General features: G+C 41.2%; 1 protein-coding gene across 1 annotated transcript; it reads right to left on the bottom strand.

The window, feature by feature from the left end:
- Positions 1-903: 903 nt before the first annotated feature.
- Positions 904-10,828, bottom strand: C4H7orf57 (chromosome 4 C7orf57 homolog). The gene is made up of 7 exons (XM_074146806.1): positions 10,635-10,828; positions 9,779-9,887; positions 9,508-9,670; positions 4,305-4,405; positions 3,140-3,276; positions 2,171-2,185; positions 904-980 (listed from the first exon to the last, which is right to left on the bottom strand). The coding sequence occupies exons 1-7, from the start codon at positions 10,810-10,812 to the stop codon at positions 904-906; spliced, it is 780 nt and encodes a 259-aa protein (XP_074002907.1). The 5' UTR covers positions 10,813-10,828.
- Between the last annotated feature and the right edge of the window lie 6,250 nt (positions 10,829-17,078).

The following is a 17,078-nucleotide window of genomic DNA, read 5'->3' on the forward strand; positions in this document are numbered from 1 at the left end:
ACTTCACGGATATATCCTAATTCAAGCAGAAAAAAAAGAAAGTGTTTAAATACCAGTGTATCTAACTTTTTCAAAATATTAAAATAATTTATATACATTGCTATTTCAAAGTACAAACTTTTTTGCTAGTGTAAATAAACACGGAGATCTAGCATACAGTATTTTTGTTTCAGTCAGAACTTCAGAATAAAATTTTTATTTAACAGCTGAAAGTGCAGACATCATATATAGCCTAGTCCACACCAATGTTACCCAATGATTCATCTTCTATATAAGAAGACTATAAGAGGAAATGCCACTAGGTCTTAATTTCATTGTGTAGCTGAAAACTATGACTGATCAACTAGTTCTTGTGCAGCAGGCGTAACAACAGAATTGTCCTAGAAAGGTGAATATCTGGTGTAATTAAATGCGCTTTTGGGACTAAGAAGCCATTTTCCCAGTGAAGGTCTGGGTTTTTTACTGCAAATATCCATACCAGTTCAATTCTTCCTATCTACGTTTCATCCCATACCATACAGTTCCCCTTCACCTTTCTTTATAGCATAGTGACGAGTATAACTGTAGTTAAATAAAGAAACTTGCTGGTTTGAACACATCAGTGTCAAGCTTGAGTCTAACCCTATTTGACAATAGCAAAGGAGCACTAGTCTGGTGTAGGACAGAACTTCAGTTTTGCTTTATTTTATTTATTATATTAAGAAAAAGTCTTGGAATACGCACTGACAGCTGTTGCCTGTTCTTTAAAACTTGCTGTAATCAAGCACAATGAAGTTCATCCATGTTATAAACCAAATTAACCTCTCAATCAGGGATGAGTTCAACTATAAAAAGTAATCTAAGAAACCCGTAAATAGTAGACTATATAAGTCATATGACTACTATCCCCAATAGTCTTTTAAGTTACTTATTACGTCCTTGAAACTGTGGCTTTGACTCGTTGCTTATAGGTGCTGATTCAGACTGTGATGGCTCTGAATCTGCAATAAAAAAAGATTAAAGTTCTTAGGATAACTTCAACCATAATAAAAAGATCAACTAAAATTTTCAGTTTCTCTCTCATGTCAGCATGCATACAAATTCCAGTACTTCTAATTTTTAATTAACAAGATAAACAAGATACCTACAAAGTTTGCAGTACGATGCAAAGCTACAACCCAACACAAACGGATTATAGATTTACATGTGGAATGTGTTTTATCTCCTGTCTGATGTGTCTTGGACTTATGCTATGCAAGAGATAACAGAGAAAGCTCCACCTCAAAAGGGAGCTGCAAGGTGCTTATGCTGCCAATTGCTTTGGATGAGCAGACGGAAGTACCCTAGTGGGAATAATATACAAGCACTACCTTCAGTGCATACCTGAAAGAATGAAAAGGACAAGGTCAAGACTGAATCAAGGTAGATGTCTGGATGAAACCATACTGTTAAGAGCATTAAAAAATATCTCCTTTTACATTGAGATACAGAATCAATCTCTATCAAAATAGCTATGATTGACAAAGGAGGGCAATACAAGCAAAGCAGCTGTCATGTTATCTAAGAATTTGTGAAAGAAAAGCATCTCAAAAATAAGACGTATCTATATATCAAGCTAAGCAGCATACTGACTTTTCAGCTGCCTGTACAGTATACCCATCATTTTGTTCTCTCTCATGTCAGAGAGACCCAAGTGTTATAACCAAACCAATACCATGATTAGTCTGAAAAATCTTCAGCTTTCTTTATATCCCAATTAAAGGCACATTTCACATTAAAGAAATCAACTATCACTAAATGAACGAATTTGAGTTTTCAAAAATCCCAAATCCTTTTATTTTGCTCACATCACTTCTTTAATGGAAAAGCAAAACGTCAGTGCACAAAGAAGTTAAATAGATACTGAAGACAAAAGAAGAATATTCAAGGTTTTCTTTCTTGCTAAGGAAGAGCACTTCCAGGCTCCACAGTTGAGCCATTAGATCACTGCGCCTCCCAAGGCAGCATCCTCTGGATGATCGGAGTTCGAATACTTAAGTTGACTTTGAAGAGTGGCTTCTCAGGTTACGCACCCTCTTTCAAGTCCAGGCTGAGATCTGGCTTCATCCCTTAGTTCTATAGCGTTTACTTCTTCTGAACAATAACACACAACTTGTAGTTTTCTGTTTGCCTGTTTTCTTCTGTTACTCACCTGGAGGAAGAGGTTCTGCACACACATACAACAACAACAAAAAAAAAAAATTACTGTAAATATATTAATGGAAGACACAAAGATGAATTCAGGAAGTGCTGAAGTGTCACAGAAACTAAATTACCTGGCCTCTAAGACTTCCACATATTGATATATCAAGGTCAAGGCAATCCCTAGTGTATACACAAGCATTCACTGATATAAATTTTTTAAAAAGCAAATAAATTCTCGAGTTTGCATGTATATTCAAAAGCATTTTAAAAGGCTGCTACAGAAAACTGATATACCCACCATGGTTACCAAGCCACTGTAAAAAGCCTAAGCAAAAGGTCTTTGACAGAAGTAAGGGGAATTTTCTACCCTTTAACTTTTATATGTAAGCGTTTTCAAGTGATGCATTTCATAGCTATTACCATTGTGCATGACAAAGTAAGGTTTGAAATCCCAGGTAAACATTGGATAACTTTTTTTCTCTCTATTAAAACTGTTGCAACTCCACTGCCTTCAATGATGCGCATGTATTTATTTTGACAAATTTTTATGAGCAGTGATCTATTTCTTAAACATGAATATCAATGACATTTGTCATAAGTTTTGAGAAAAATTTTAGGGGCTAAAGACTATTCACAAAAAATAGGCAACAAATATTATATGGTGTGCTTAAATCCAGGCAGGACAGCTGTGTCTCTGCAGCATTTTACAAAAACACACCACACAGAAGCCTTTGGATTGGAAAAGAACATACTTCTGCAATTTTAAAGAAAAAAATCCATGAAAGCCCCAGCCTTTGCTGACTACAAACAGGAGCACTCTTTTCTATAGCTGGTCATAGGGTATTGTAAACTAAGTATGGTAATTCACTAAGTCTCACCATATTCAAAGAGAACCACACAAGTTATTCAGGCTACCCTCTGCTGTCACCTTGAGATCCCAACTCACTTTAAAAGAAACAGCTGTCAATAATTTTACCTTTGGACTGCTCAGTATTTTCTGGTGTTTCTTCAATCTTTTTTTCCCATCCAGTACGCTGCTGAAACCAGTCAGTCCCATAACCATTGCTAATTAATTTGCTAAAGTTTACTGCTTCACTTTTTCTCTGAGCAGGCCTGTAAGTCCAAACATATTATGGAAAACAATAGTGTAAGTTATCAAAAATGGGGATTAGGTGGGAAAAATTTACTTTGCTCAGAAAGGGCACTCACCTTATAACATAAATTATCTCTAAGTAACTAAACATATATTCTACGTGTAATTATCTAAAAAAAACAACCAACAAAAAAACCTAACAAAGCACACAACTACACCTGATTCAGTAACATGTAATTTTACATGAGAAGAGCCATCCATTTTATTGGAACTTAACATGTGTAATACTTACACAGCTTAGGTCTTAGAGATGAAAAAGGGAAATCACACAAAGATGTATAAGTAAAAAAGGCTGACAATACTCATTCTGTGCTGCATGAAGGTGAAATTTTGTCCCAGATTTGCTCCTAAGTTCATTAGAAAGTTCAATCACTTCTTTTGCAGCATTAACATATTTCTAAAACATACCGGGATTACTGATGACTGTGTAATAAATTTTTAAGACAAAGTACACAGAAACAATTCAGTTGTGCACACAGCTGATGCTGTGATTACATCACAGGTGATATAATTTGTTCAAAAGACTATTATCTTCCAGGTGTTCATCACAGTATTCTTCCTGTGCCTTACCACATATATAGGCTACAGTTTATGTGTTTTCTTAAAATGATAGTCCTACTTGTGTCTCTGTAATCTATGCTTACAGAACTAACAACGTATGTTATAGTTTGCAGCTGTTCACTGGTATTGAGAAAAAAACCCAGATAATTTAGAATACAATAAAAGTGTGTTACATGAAGACATGCAACTGTATGCTCAGGCTTCCTAAAGCAAAGTTATACTGAATAGCTTTCCTACACAAGTTAAAAGTGTTTTAGTAAAACTATTTCAGTATCGCACATGATAGCAAGCTTAGCAGCAGTAAAGATCCACAAGACCATACACATATCCGCTGATCTCTGCAATTTCACATGGAGCAATATTACTTGCATGCACAAATAGTTGCAGGCTTGAGGAGTTTAATGAATTTCCTAAGTGTACTACTTACATAGGTGGGAAAGAAAGCTTATTTTTCCCACTAAATTCCTTGTTTGTAGAAACATTCGGCGTTCTGCTTGGATATTTAGGGTTTATAGCTGGGAGCTTTACCTGCGTTAGAGAAATCTTAACTTAATAAAAGGAGTTATTATAAAAATAACCAAGAAGATTATATGATAATATAACCTTCAAAAGTGAAGGTTATATTAAAGACCCTAAATGTCTTCAAATTTTACTGTTTTATCTATATTATGTCCATAAGTAAGGGTACAGGAGTATAAAGGAATAGCAAAAGACAAGCAGCACCTTAGTTAGTTATTCAAGATGAGATCAGCTCTTTGTTCAGTATGTCAATAAAGCAAAATGTGCTCTCCACAAGCTCTTCCCTCACAGTACATTTCTACCCAAAGTTAAGCTTCAAATTCAAACTTACCTGTTGCAGCCTCTCATCTTGGCTCATTTCTCTGCATGCAGTGTATGAAAAAATCCCAGTCTTACTAAAGCCAGCACGACCAGAAATTCATTTCCAGTTTAATTACTACTTTTCTTTGTATATATAAAAAGCATTAAAAAAAAATACCATATGAAAAGAAAACAGCTGTACATTAATAAGATGTTTGAAATTCAAATAAATACAGATAGATTGGAGGAAGCCTACAACAGAAAAGTGTATTTTACTTTTATTATCTTTCTCTTGCTAGTGACAGGTAAAGTAACACAGCGTTGACTGAAAGACAGAAAGATAAGATGACACCCAGAAAGCCAGTGAAAAGACATCACAAACTCTAGGACTGGAAGTTGGAAAACTGAAAAGTAATGGAGTAACATTAGCAACATGCATCAAAGCTGTTTATTTTAACTTCAAGCAAAATCAACAGCTGCTGAAGGGTCAACTTACTTCCCTCTCAAATAAAAGCATTAAATTAAATATCCCCAACAACTCCCAGATATCTTTCACTAATAGCTGCTAAGAAATTCTGAGGTTAAAGAAAAAAAAAAGTTTTTAAAGACTATTTACAGCTTCCTTCATTGCATGAAAAAAAGAAGGGGAAAAGAAGTCACGAAAATAGTACAAAATTCTCAGAGCTTATTAACAAAGTTTTTGTGTTATACTAATATATGCTTTTAATTAGAACCTACATATTATTTGACCTTCTTCTCTTTTAAACATGCAACACAAAGAGCACCCCATAGGATAACAGATACTACTTGCAGGTTATTTTAAGAAAAAAAAAAACAACAAAAAACAGGACTTCTAAGGTAACTAGAAGTGAAGTGTATTGCTCTGTAAATTTAAACAGTAAATATACTTTTCACCTATGTGGACATACCCATGAAAACATCCATTAGGAGAAGATTCCAAAATAGATGTAAATACATCATGGACTTCTCAAGGAGCCTGTGCACATTTAGTGTGGAAAGAGCAAAGAAAAGTATAACAGCATTTGAAAACATCTAATCAGGAGTAAGCCACTAAAAGAAGCAGACCTTAACAACCTGGGAAAAAGAGACATCAAAGACAGATGGTTTTACTCATCCTGAAACAGGGTACCAATGCAAACCAATGTGTTCAGTCAGTGCTGAAATCCCTACAGAATTCAGTGGAGTCTGAGTTAACCAGAAGAAAAACTCCGGAATCTGGCAAAAAAATTAAGTGGATGGGCTACTAGATTTCAGCTTGACTGATGTTATGTTGAAGCTTGAAGAGTTTAAAAACTGGGACACTTGTCAAAGAAGAAGAGAAGGTACTAGTGAGGGCATGCAGTGATGTCAGATGAAGGGGTGGGGGGGACTGTTGTCCAACTTGGATGTTAAAAAACACATTAGCTGCTTAGAACTGCTTTTCAAATCCGTTAACTCTGCTGAAGCAGCCTATTTGTGTTTTACATTTCAAAATTCTATCCTACTGTGCAAAAAATGATAGTGCTGTTTTCTGTCTATCATTAAACTGTACCATTTCAGATCTGACATACCACAGAAGCTCCAGATCCACGACAGAGTTACCTATAGTTTCAACTGACAAAAACAATTTATTTAGACAAGTAGAAATCATCAGTCTCAGGTAACTTTTGTCACATATTGAAGGCACAATGGCACACAGGGCAACACAGAAACACGATTTGATAGGCAGGGTATACAAATAGTAGATGGAAATAGGTGAGGCTCTCCTCTTGACACTGAAGAGAAGCATTAGAAAAGGGAAGTCTAGTCTAGTAATTAAAGATTTAATTAAAGGGCAGGGGATGAAGAAAAGCCTAGAGAGATTTTGTCTATAGACAGACAAAGGCACAAATGCCAAAACTAAAGTCAAGTTAAAAGGGGGAAAGGCAAGGCAATGAGGAAAGACTTGAAGGCTGCTAGCAAGTCTCACACATTGTTGTAAATGTTGTCTTTCTTTTCTTGATATTAAATGAGACAGGCTAGCATAACTTGCAGGTATCAAAACGTTCCCTACTGTTCCAAGTGATAAAAGGAGCAAGAGAACAGATCAGAATTTGGTTTTGGAGGGCACCTGCAATCCTATCAGGTCCTGTTTCTTACTTTGCTGGGCAAATTCAGCATTAAAAGCAGACCCTTGTGCCACTACACCCCAATGGTTATAGCTGAGGAGGCATTTTCACTTCAACAAGCATCTATTTCACAGCTGTCAGGTTTCGCAGATAAAGCAAACTATGCAGGACACTTTTTACATGTTCTTGGTTTAAAGTGTTCTCTCCCTTTGTGAAGGAATGGAAACAACATACTCTAAAAATTACCAACTAAATTTATTATACATCCACATTTATTAGCCTCAGATGCAAAAAACATATGCATTGTGTCTGGCTGGTATATGAAGAACAATGGATACCTGCAGCAAGCACGGAAAGCATTTTCATAGCATTTTCAACCCAACCCAGCTGGTCCACAGGATGCAGCTAGTAGTCCACACTTTGCCATAAGCACAAAGGCTAAGTCCTTCATGCCCTAACATGTCTTTGCTGCTTTGCAAAACTCCCAGAATGAGAATTATCCCTGTGATTAAGGCTTTAGGGAGGAATTACAGAATCCATCCCAAGGCACAGAGAACCACGTAATGGTCCCCCGATCTCCAGTCCTCCTCTATGCAGTGACAACCATAACACAAGGAACAGCAGAGAGTCTAATACTTCAGAACTAAGTAGCATAAAGGCTTAAAGCTCCAGAGCCAAGGCCCACTTGGGAACAATGTTTTCCAAACTGAGTAGAACAGGTACCCTTAGAGGTTAAAATGTTTTTGCACTTGTCCCTAAGGGATTCCTTTGGGATTTACTGCCATGATTGCATCACACATTTCTCTTGTGAACAACTGCTTAGTCAGACTGGACTGAAAAATATTTTCAGTACGTTCAGTCTCAACACTTGGAGTTTGCTGCTACAGTATCATCACATAGTGAAACAAATAAATTGAATATTCCTTAGGAATTTGCCTGTGGTGTTTCGGAATACATCTCTTACATTTCAATATACACCATATACAGTGAGAAAACTAAAATCAAGACTGTTTGGTAGGGCTAGTTCCATTGTCTCACTTGAAGACTCTTCAGAAAGGTACTCTTAAAGTACGGGACAGAAACCTCCTATAAGAGGAGATACAAGAAATAGCTGTTAAAGAAGCACCATGTGATGCTTCAAGATATGAGAGACACTTTTCAAGGTACAAGAAAGGTACTGTGAAGGACAGCCATTTCAGAGATGGTGGTGTGGAGGTAGAACTAAAGCTAGAGATACAGAATGTGCCTTCTCAGGCACCTAATCTGAAAGAAAAAGGTTTGGTAGATTTAGTGCTTTAGACAAAACTCAACTTCAGCTTCCAAAAGAGCGGTGTGAATTACGTATCAGAAGATTTGCAATCTGAACTGGATATATAACATATATTCACTTTGTATTTGGTGATAAATAAAACACATGGGAACTTTCATTCACATGACTGAATGAAACTGGGTCTTGATCAAACTCCACCCAAACAGAAGTGGACCTCAGTCTCACTTTACCAGTCACCACATGGACTTGAATTACACTTACTGTTATCAAAGTTAAATTTGACTCTTACAGCACTGAAGATAATTGGTTCTTAAGTGAGGGAGCAAGGGACAGTACTTCCTCTCTCTCCTAGTTGGATCCTTTTGAGAGGTTTTTTGGCTCTCCTATTTTCAGTGCCTTAAATTTCTGATTGAAAAAAGCTTCACCTACAAGCATCCAGCAAATTATAGTTTTTAAGCACACATTGCTTTTTTGCCTGCTTCCACAAATTAAGTAAACATTCCCAAGACTATTCAGGAAAGAGTTGTTCCCATTTACACAAGCCATCATTCAGAATTTGCACTAGTTACTCATCACAGCAAAGGCTAAGGACTTTTTTTCCTAAAACATTCAATATCTGACCCTCCATTCAAGAAAGGAGGTACTCATGTTCAAGTACGGAATCACGGAATTGTCAGAGTTGGAAGGGACGTCTAGAGATCATCTAGTCCAACTCCCCTGCTAAAGCAGGATTTCCTATACATCAAATGCCATTCCATGGATACTCCACCGACCTATGGTAAATGAGGCAACCAAGATTATGGAGGATATTAAAAAAAAAAAAAAAAAAAAAAAAAAAAAAAGGCTTCAGCATCTAAAACGTGCAGGGGTGGGGAGGATGAAAGAGGGACGCTTCCAGGACAAAACGCCTAGGTCACACAGAAAGGTTTGTTCTGGGCATAACTTGTGCCGTGCTTATTTTGTCTTGGATACATCTTCCATTCAAAGACAGCTAGTGCAGTATCTCTGGAGACTCTCTTGCATTTCAAACTAAAACTAATCCCTTTTTCGGAACAGTCTTATGTTCCTTCCTCCTTCTTCTTTCTTCCTCTCCCAAGATCACTAAATAAGAATTCTGTTCACCAACAGTGAATTGCAGGGGAAATAAAGCATAAGAAGATAGAAACTAACGATTGGCTTTCATTCACTCTTAAGTATATGCACCATATAACATGACTGGAAACTGCATTTCTGGTCCATATGCTATACCTGCAGCACCTAAGAGAAACACGGCTTTCTTCTCATTCTCTAACTGCAGTATAAGAATTGCTTCTGGAATACAGAAACTGGGGTGGACTACAGCTTCCTTTCTAGAAGAACCCACAGGCCCAGCTAGAAATATCTTCACAAGCTCTACAAACAAAGCATTGTCACAGAATGCCTCTCCGTCATACCTTCTTTTTCTCTGTGTTTTCTTTGTCCTCAGCATCCCGCTGCCAAATACTTTTCATATCAAAATCAAAAGGCCCTCTTCTTGTCTCATAACTATTACCATGATGGTCATCAGCCTTAAACTCTCTGTGAATCATATAATCTGGTAGAGAGGAAACGTAGCTCCTGCAAGCAGAGATTTAACACTTGTTCGTACAAGGGATATGTATCTTGCACTTCAGTGCAAAATGAAGTAAGAACCCAAGAAGTTATGCAGGGTCTCAGCAGACTTACCGTGGCTCATTGGTCGCTGGGGGATTGGAGCAGTGAGTGTACCAGTCAGGTGCAGCGTATGCTGCTGGAGAAGTCTTCATTGTCACAGGAGTGTAGTGATTCAGTAGGTCTTGTGAGAAAAAGACAAAAAAGCCACTACTTTTCTGACTTCTTACCTGGTTACAAAAGCATTAGCTTTGTTTTCAGGCTGCTGTTTTCTCAGGAAGAAATGCTTGCTTTATTCAGTAAGCAGCATTTGTCTCCCTTGATAAAACAGACAGAAACTTGCAGCATTGCGTTCCACTTGTACATTGTTTATCTTGCTCTAAATGCTTTGACATGTTTATACCTGTCTATTAATTCACATTTCTGGATTTGTCACCCTGCTCTAGGAGTTCATGGAAAGCATTTGCTCAAGTTCCTCAAGCTTCCTTCATCAATAAAGGAAATGACAAAACCGTAGATCACCTTGGTATAATGACAGAGTATATAGAGCACTGTAACAAACTGAATGTCATCACAAAAAATACTTGGCAAGTTTTCTGATGCTTTTTTGTGACATCATTTTCACCAGACCATTACTTAAATACCCCAAGCATAAATTGTAAAGATTTCACTCAAACGCAGCTTAACCATCATCATCTACTTAGATCAGATACATTACACATTTTGCTAAAAGGTACTTACACACAACAGACTGTAAGGATATCTTGACAGGTTGACCTCATGTCACATTTGCAATCACCCATTTTTTCTATAGGTTTCTTTCAAAACTCCAGAGGATTCTTCTGTAGTGTCTCCAAGCACCTTCTACCACCACACTCAAGCAAAGCCAAAGAAAACAAAAGAAAAACAAACAAGCTGGAGAGACGCTTACCAGGTCGGCCTCCTTGCTTTGCCAGCCTGACGTAAGCTGAATCGGTCTCTTTGATCCACTTTCTGCGGCACCCAGACACAGCTTCATGGGGAGCAAGGTCACCAAGACCTGGAATCTGGGATGTTGGAGGAAGCGTGCTCTTCGAGGTTACCAACTTCTCTGTTCTTTTCAGTGGCATGTGGTATTATGGTATTACCTTCCTGTGATACCAAAAAAGAAAATATTTATGGCAAAAGCTAACTACTAGCATCCCTTTTTCAGGCAACTAACAAATCGAGCCCACCTGAAACTTGAGCAACATGCTGCATTTCAGCTTGGAGACAGAAGACCAGGCTCGCTTATTCTGGGGGATATAATACACACAACTTCTAGAGGATCAGATGCAACAAGGGAACACCTTGGCTTCAGTTTTGAAACAGGATTCAAGTTTTCACGGCAAGTATTCTAACACAGTGACCATGCATCTTCATGGAGAAAACTATTTCCAAGGTCACCAAGAGCAGCCAGAGGCACAGAAGACAGCAGGAAACACTTAAGCCTTTGCCTTCCTTTCCTTCTCACCCATTAATAAAAGCAAAGGTGGTAACTGTCTGTTTGCAGGTCTACATTTTTAAAGTAACCAAACCCAATCCCCGCACTGCCCACCTCCTCAAATAAAATAATTAAATTAAAAACACCCTACCTCCTGACACATTCCCTTCTCAATTTCTAGTGAGCAAACAGAAAATACAAATAAATCCCCATTAATGGGAAAATGAAGCGGCAGGCAAGAAAGCCAGCCTAAGGACTCATGCCACGAAAGGCGCACCGGACACTTACTGAAGGGACTCCGAGAGCAGCACACGCCGTTCCGCCGCCGTAAGTAAACTACCTTAAGGCAGGCATCCTCTTGGGGAGCTCTTGGTACGAGACACGAGTGTTCGATACGCTGAACGGCAGCTCCAGAAGAGAAAACGACCGCGACCACCCGGGACAGAGAAACCAGCGACAGGAGCCAGCGGTGCAGAGGCCGCCACCCGCAGCTCCCTCGCTTGCCCGCCAAGCCCCCTTCTGACAGAAGACGAAGGCAGGCCTCGGGGCGAAGCGAGGCTCAAACCGGGAGGCAGAGCGGACAGCCCGCCTAGCGCCCCCTCCCTCCGCGGGAGGCCGAGGGCAGCACCACCGGGCCAAGTCCGAGTGGCTCCCGCTCCTCACAGCTGGCCCCTGGCTCGAGGGAAGGCGGGGAGCCGCACTGGGCCGCCCCCGCACGAAGAGAAACGCCCGCCCGCTGCCCGCGGCGACTAACGGACCGCTCTCCCGCTGCCGGCCGCGCCGCCGCAAGCGCCGCCCGTCCCCATGGCAACAGCGCACGAGGCCAGCCCCGCTCCCCCCTCAAGTACGCGGGCCGCCGCCATCTTGTTCTGGTCCGGTTTGCCCCGAGGGCGGGCAGCTGAATCCCTCGTCCTTCATTGGCCGTCGACGGCCTGTGGTGGGGTGGCTCTTCCTCTTCCCGCCCTGGACTGGCCAAGCGACCCGCTGGAGGGGAGCTGGGACTCTCTCAGGGTCCGGGCCGTGCTTGGGTCGACCCTGTGGAGCAGGGCTGGGGTTGTGAGGTGCCAGTCCCTATGTGACCACACTGCAGGCTGTCACAAAAATGACCCTCAGGGTGTTCTCAAGAGGTTGCAAACTAGGGGAATTGAAGCTGCCTGCTGAATTATATGCGCACAAATGAATTTTTGAAGTGGTTGACATGTTGGAGGTTAGGGAGCAGGACTCTAATGCCAGTTGAAACCAAAGAACTCAAGTGATCACATGCAAGCCAGTGCTTTGCTGAAACCTGCGCAGGCCCAAATCTGCCTAATCATTGTCAGCTGGAGAGCATGCCTGGTGACATCCTTTGTGCTCTATCACAGGTGATAAAGCTCTTCCTCCAGGAAGAGCTTATGTAGCTGTTCTTCCAGGGCCGGGGTTTTGCTCAGCACTTCTCCAAGCTTGTCAGTGCGGACCCTGAGTAGATACAGTCAGGTGTCGTGGCTCCGGGTCTACGGTGGCTCAGCGCTTGCAGCCTGGTGTAATTCCTGAACGCAGAGAACTAACTCTGAAATGAGAAGAAATGAGTTGCTGTTTCCTCTCTAGCATGTGACTACTGAGTAGTGCTGCAGTAATGTTCAACAGCATACTTCCAGCTGCCCTGCAAGGTCTTTTGACCTGTCACGGTCAAGATGTTCTTATCCTGCCCTATGAGCTGTAGGAAGCCAGGGGAACAGTAGAGCTGAAGGACTTAATCTCCTTCAGTAGGAAGGGGGCAGATGGGATGGACTGCTTTCTTGGAAAGATACTGCTCTGGTACAAAGACAATAAAAGAAACATTAAAAAAACCCCTAATTTCCAATAGGCTGGGCAGATCTTGTGTGAGGTTTTTTATAATGAAGTTGTTGCTGTGCCCAGCAAGAGTACACAAGGGCAGCAGCTTAATGGTGAGTACAGGTACCTGGACAGTAATATCCATGAAACTGAGCCCAGCAGCAAATGGCTTCTTTTGTAAATAAAACACAACAGCCAAAATTAAGACCCCTGTTTTACTCTGTGGTACTGTAATGATACACCTCCCATTTGTGCCAACGCTCAGCATAAAGCTTGGAAGACATTTAGCAGATATTTAGAATTAACAGTAAAGAAAATGCTTCCCTCTAACAGGCAGCCCTAACTGGCCCTCTGGACAGGTTATAATGGGCTTCATTTTCAAGTTTATGGTGAGAGCTACAGCACAATCAGATGCTGAAACAGTTTGACAAAATCCACATCATATGCACTCCTGTCAAAAGGAAGGATGAAAATACAGACTGAGATGCAACTTGAGGAAGGGAAATATGGCAAACAGTTGTATGGAGGTACTTTCTATGGTAGGTGCTGTCGTGAGGGTGCTGTTGGGTTGGCAAGGAGCCCTGGGCAGGGAAGGTCTCATGAGGAGTTAAGAGGGGGGTGGTGATGCCAGCTGGCACCAAAGGTCAACGGTGAGGTGGCAGGGACACTGGGGGCCAGGAGACAAGGACAGGACCCTCATGAGCAGCAGGAAAGGAGGAGGAGGTGGGACTGACTGTGCAAGGATAGGAGGTGCTTGCAGGGAAAATGAATCCTGCCCCCCTTGTACAACAGGACTTGCAGACCCCATGTACCTTCCAAGGAGGGCACTGGGCTGCCCCTTTGCAAAGGAGCCTGGAGAGTGCCCAGCAGGGAGAGGAAAGCGGGGAAAGCAGAGGAGAGGTGGGTGATGAAAGGGGTCCATGGCAAGTCAGCAGGCTGCTGGTCTATGTGGTTATGCTGCTGTCCCTGGTGATTGCAGTCCGTTCTATAAACAGTATTTATAACCATTTGTGTGTGTGTGTGATCTCCTACAAAATCAGCTGGATTAGCTAGTGAGTAGGTGAAGAACTAGGTACTGGAGATAGCAAGGGTTTGGGTAGCAGCTACAAGAGAGGTGTGTGAAAGAACTTAGGTTGGATGTGTGTGATCCACTGGTGAACTTTCAGGCCTATGAGGTGGTGAGTAGCTGCATTACTGGGCCATTTCTATATTCATGTTTAGGTAGCTGGTGGTGTCCCAAGTTGGTGTGCTTGTTTACTAGTCCAAATTGCAAAACAATTGAAAAAGTGCTGGTATAATCTCCCTGTCTCCCCAATATAGTTAGGGAAGCTAGCAATTAAAAAGGTGAAAACAACAATGAAGAACATGAATTTGATGATGAACAAGGGACTTCCAACATAGTTCTACCATTGGCTGTTACTGTATGAATTTCACAGCTAGCTGAAGGGGTTGCTGCTTTCAACCCATGCAAAAAACGTCCTTTAACAAATGGTTGAAGTCCTTTATCCAATGCAAATGCCTGAAAGACAGGACTTCAGACGTAGTAATCTTATTTGTGTAGCAGAAGGAAGGGGAAAGGGGAAAGACGCTGTGTGCTGGCTATTAGGCAGTTGTTTCAGAGCAGCAACAGGTAAGATTGATGAATTGAAGGGGGAAATTGTACAATGGAAAAAGGAAAATGAGGATGAGGAAAATCTCAGGATACTTGGGAATTAAAGTTTGGTCAGTTAGAAATGCAAACTTAATTGCTTTAGTCAAAAATTTGGCCCCAGTTAGTTACAAATGCCAGAAGGGCACAAGAGAACGTTCTGGAAGCTGCCAGGATTGACACAGGTAAAATCTATTGTACCTTGTGTGGTGATTATAGGGTTGGGAATATGTGGCATCAGACATTGATCTGTTCTCCTCAGGGCTGGATGATAACTAGGATGATTATCTCCCCTGCCTTCTCCACACTCCCCTTCTCTTCCCCCTCTCCCCAGTCTTGACACCCAGTAATGAAGCCCAAATAATAGGGCGCAAAACCCACCTCCCCTTAGAACATCTATTGAAGGGTTTACTCTCTTGGAATTAAGAGGTCTGTAGGGGAGGTATCATACTAACCCAAGGGAAACACCCTTGGCCTTTCTAGCACAAATCTGGATGGCCAGAGCCAACCAACTCCACATTACCCCAACTGACGCTTGTTTATTAGCATTAGGTTCAGTAGTATTTTTAGATACTGCAGGGCCAAATATTAGAAATCCCTGGGCTTCCGTTTTGTGTTGGCAACGTACATTACATCCTGCTGATCATGGAGCAAGCGCATGGCAGTGGACCTCATCAGCCAGCCCGCAGACTGCCTTCTTGAAAACCCTTATTTTAGCTGAACTGGAAGGACCAGCACCCATTGCCCAGGTGCTAAGCAAACACCTCCTGTAGAGTCCATTCCCTAGGAGGTGATTTCTTAGGACTTCTTTGTCCCATCGTAAAGGGAGCAGAAGGAGCAGAAGAACTTACAAAAATGTATTTAGATAAAGGATTCTCACCAAGTCAGTTAAATGGGCTGCTGATTCCCATTTTGTAGCAGTTGGCCAGGTTTCTCTCATTAACTCCTTACAATACTCCTCTGGGATCCATATCAGGGTATGGGAGTGACACTGTATGATTTAAGTAATGCCTAGGGAGCTGGAGGATGTTAGGGATGTGAACTTCAGGGAGATATCCAAAGCTATCAGCACTGACCCTAGACCATGACCCAAGCCCCCCCTCAGCTAGGGGCTTGATCCAGTGAAAGTACTTGCTGCAGCTACTTGCCCTGCAGAGGATCCAAGTCCCGAGACGATGGTTACAGTTAATGATTGCTGCTTTACAACATTCCCTGTCAATATAGGAGCCCAGCTGTAGACTCAAAGTAAGGACACTTTAAAGGACAGCTTCCACTTAACTACTAGTTTCTATTGTAGGCATCACTCAGCAAGTCACTACCCATACCCACTGGCCAGGGTTAAATTAATTCTGTCTAATGGATGGAGAGTCTACCTGACCTTACTCTTAGGTCCCCAAAACATCTTATGCATTGATGTATTTAAGGGCCAGTTGTAGGTGGACTTGTGGGAAAAATTCCTATTTCTGTTCCCTCTACCATTCTCCTGTATGGCCTGTAGAGAAACCTAATGGTAAGTGACAGCTAACAGATTACAAAGCCCTGAATGCTGACAACAAACTGCTCACAACCTGACTGCTAAAGTCAAATCTCTTAATTAACATGCCTTTCCATGGATGGCAACTATAGATGTGAAGGTTATGTACCAAATGCAGATAAGGAGCAATTTGCTTCTACTTGACAGGGACTCCACTATATACATTTTCTCCCTTAGGGCATGTTTTAAACAGTTCAACCATTCATGCATTAGTCTAAAGAACTAAAAGCATTAAAGTTGCCACAGGAGGTCACTGTTGTGCAATATATGTGTATATTTGGCAGAGTGATGAGCACAATCATTCCACTTTTGAAGAGGTGCTGTTAGCAGGTTATAAAGGGCTAGTAGTGACTGAACCCTTGACCCAGGGAAGGAGCGTAAAATTACATTCCAATACCTATTCTTAAACCTATGCTTGCTGGTAAACCAGTACCGTTAAGTATACCACGTAAGACCCCTGTACAGAGGTGAGTACTGTACATCTATCATCATGAAGCTGTGCATAACTTAGAATAAAGGTAGTGAAGTTGTGGAACGTATTGGAATGCCCGTTGGATACATGGAGCCTCTTTCCTCTTCTGTCCAGGATGCCCCTGAATTCAGTGCCTGTCAACTAGATGGTGTCTGATTTACTGATGGGAGCACTCGCAAAACACAGGGTAAATGGCAAGGAATGGCTACTGCTGTATTTATAGCCAAAGAACCTGTAGTAACTGAGTGAATAGGAGGTTTTGCTCAATTAGCAGAGCTCTATGCCATAGTATTGGCTCTTAGAAATGGTGCACAGGCCATATACACTGATTCCTATGCTGTATGGGATAGTGCGACACAATGGCTAGTAAATTGGGCAAATTCCCCATATATCTCAATATATGGCAAAGCAAATATTGGGAGCAAATAAAAGATAATGCCAACTGTC

Source organism: Numenius arquata, chromosome 4 (assembly GCF_964106895.1).
Source record: "Numenius arquata chromosome 4, bNumArq3.hap1.1, whole genome shotgun sequence".
NCBI classification, from domain to species: Eukaryota; Metazoa; Chordata; class Aves; order Charadriiformes; family Scolopacidae; genus Numenius; species Numenius arquata.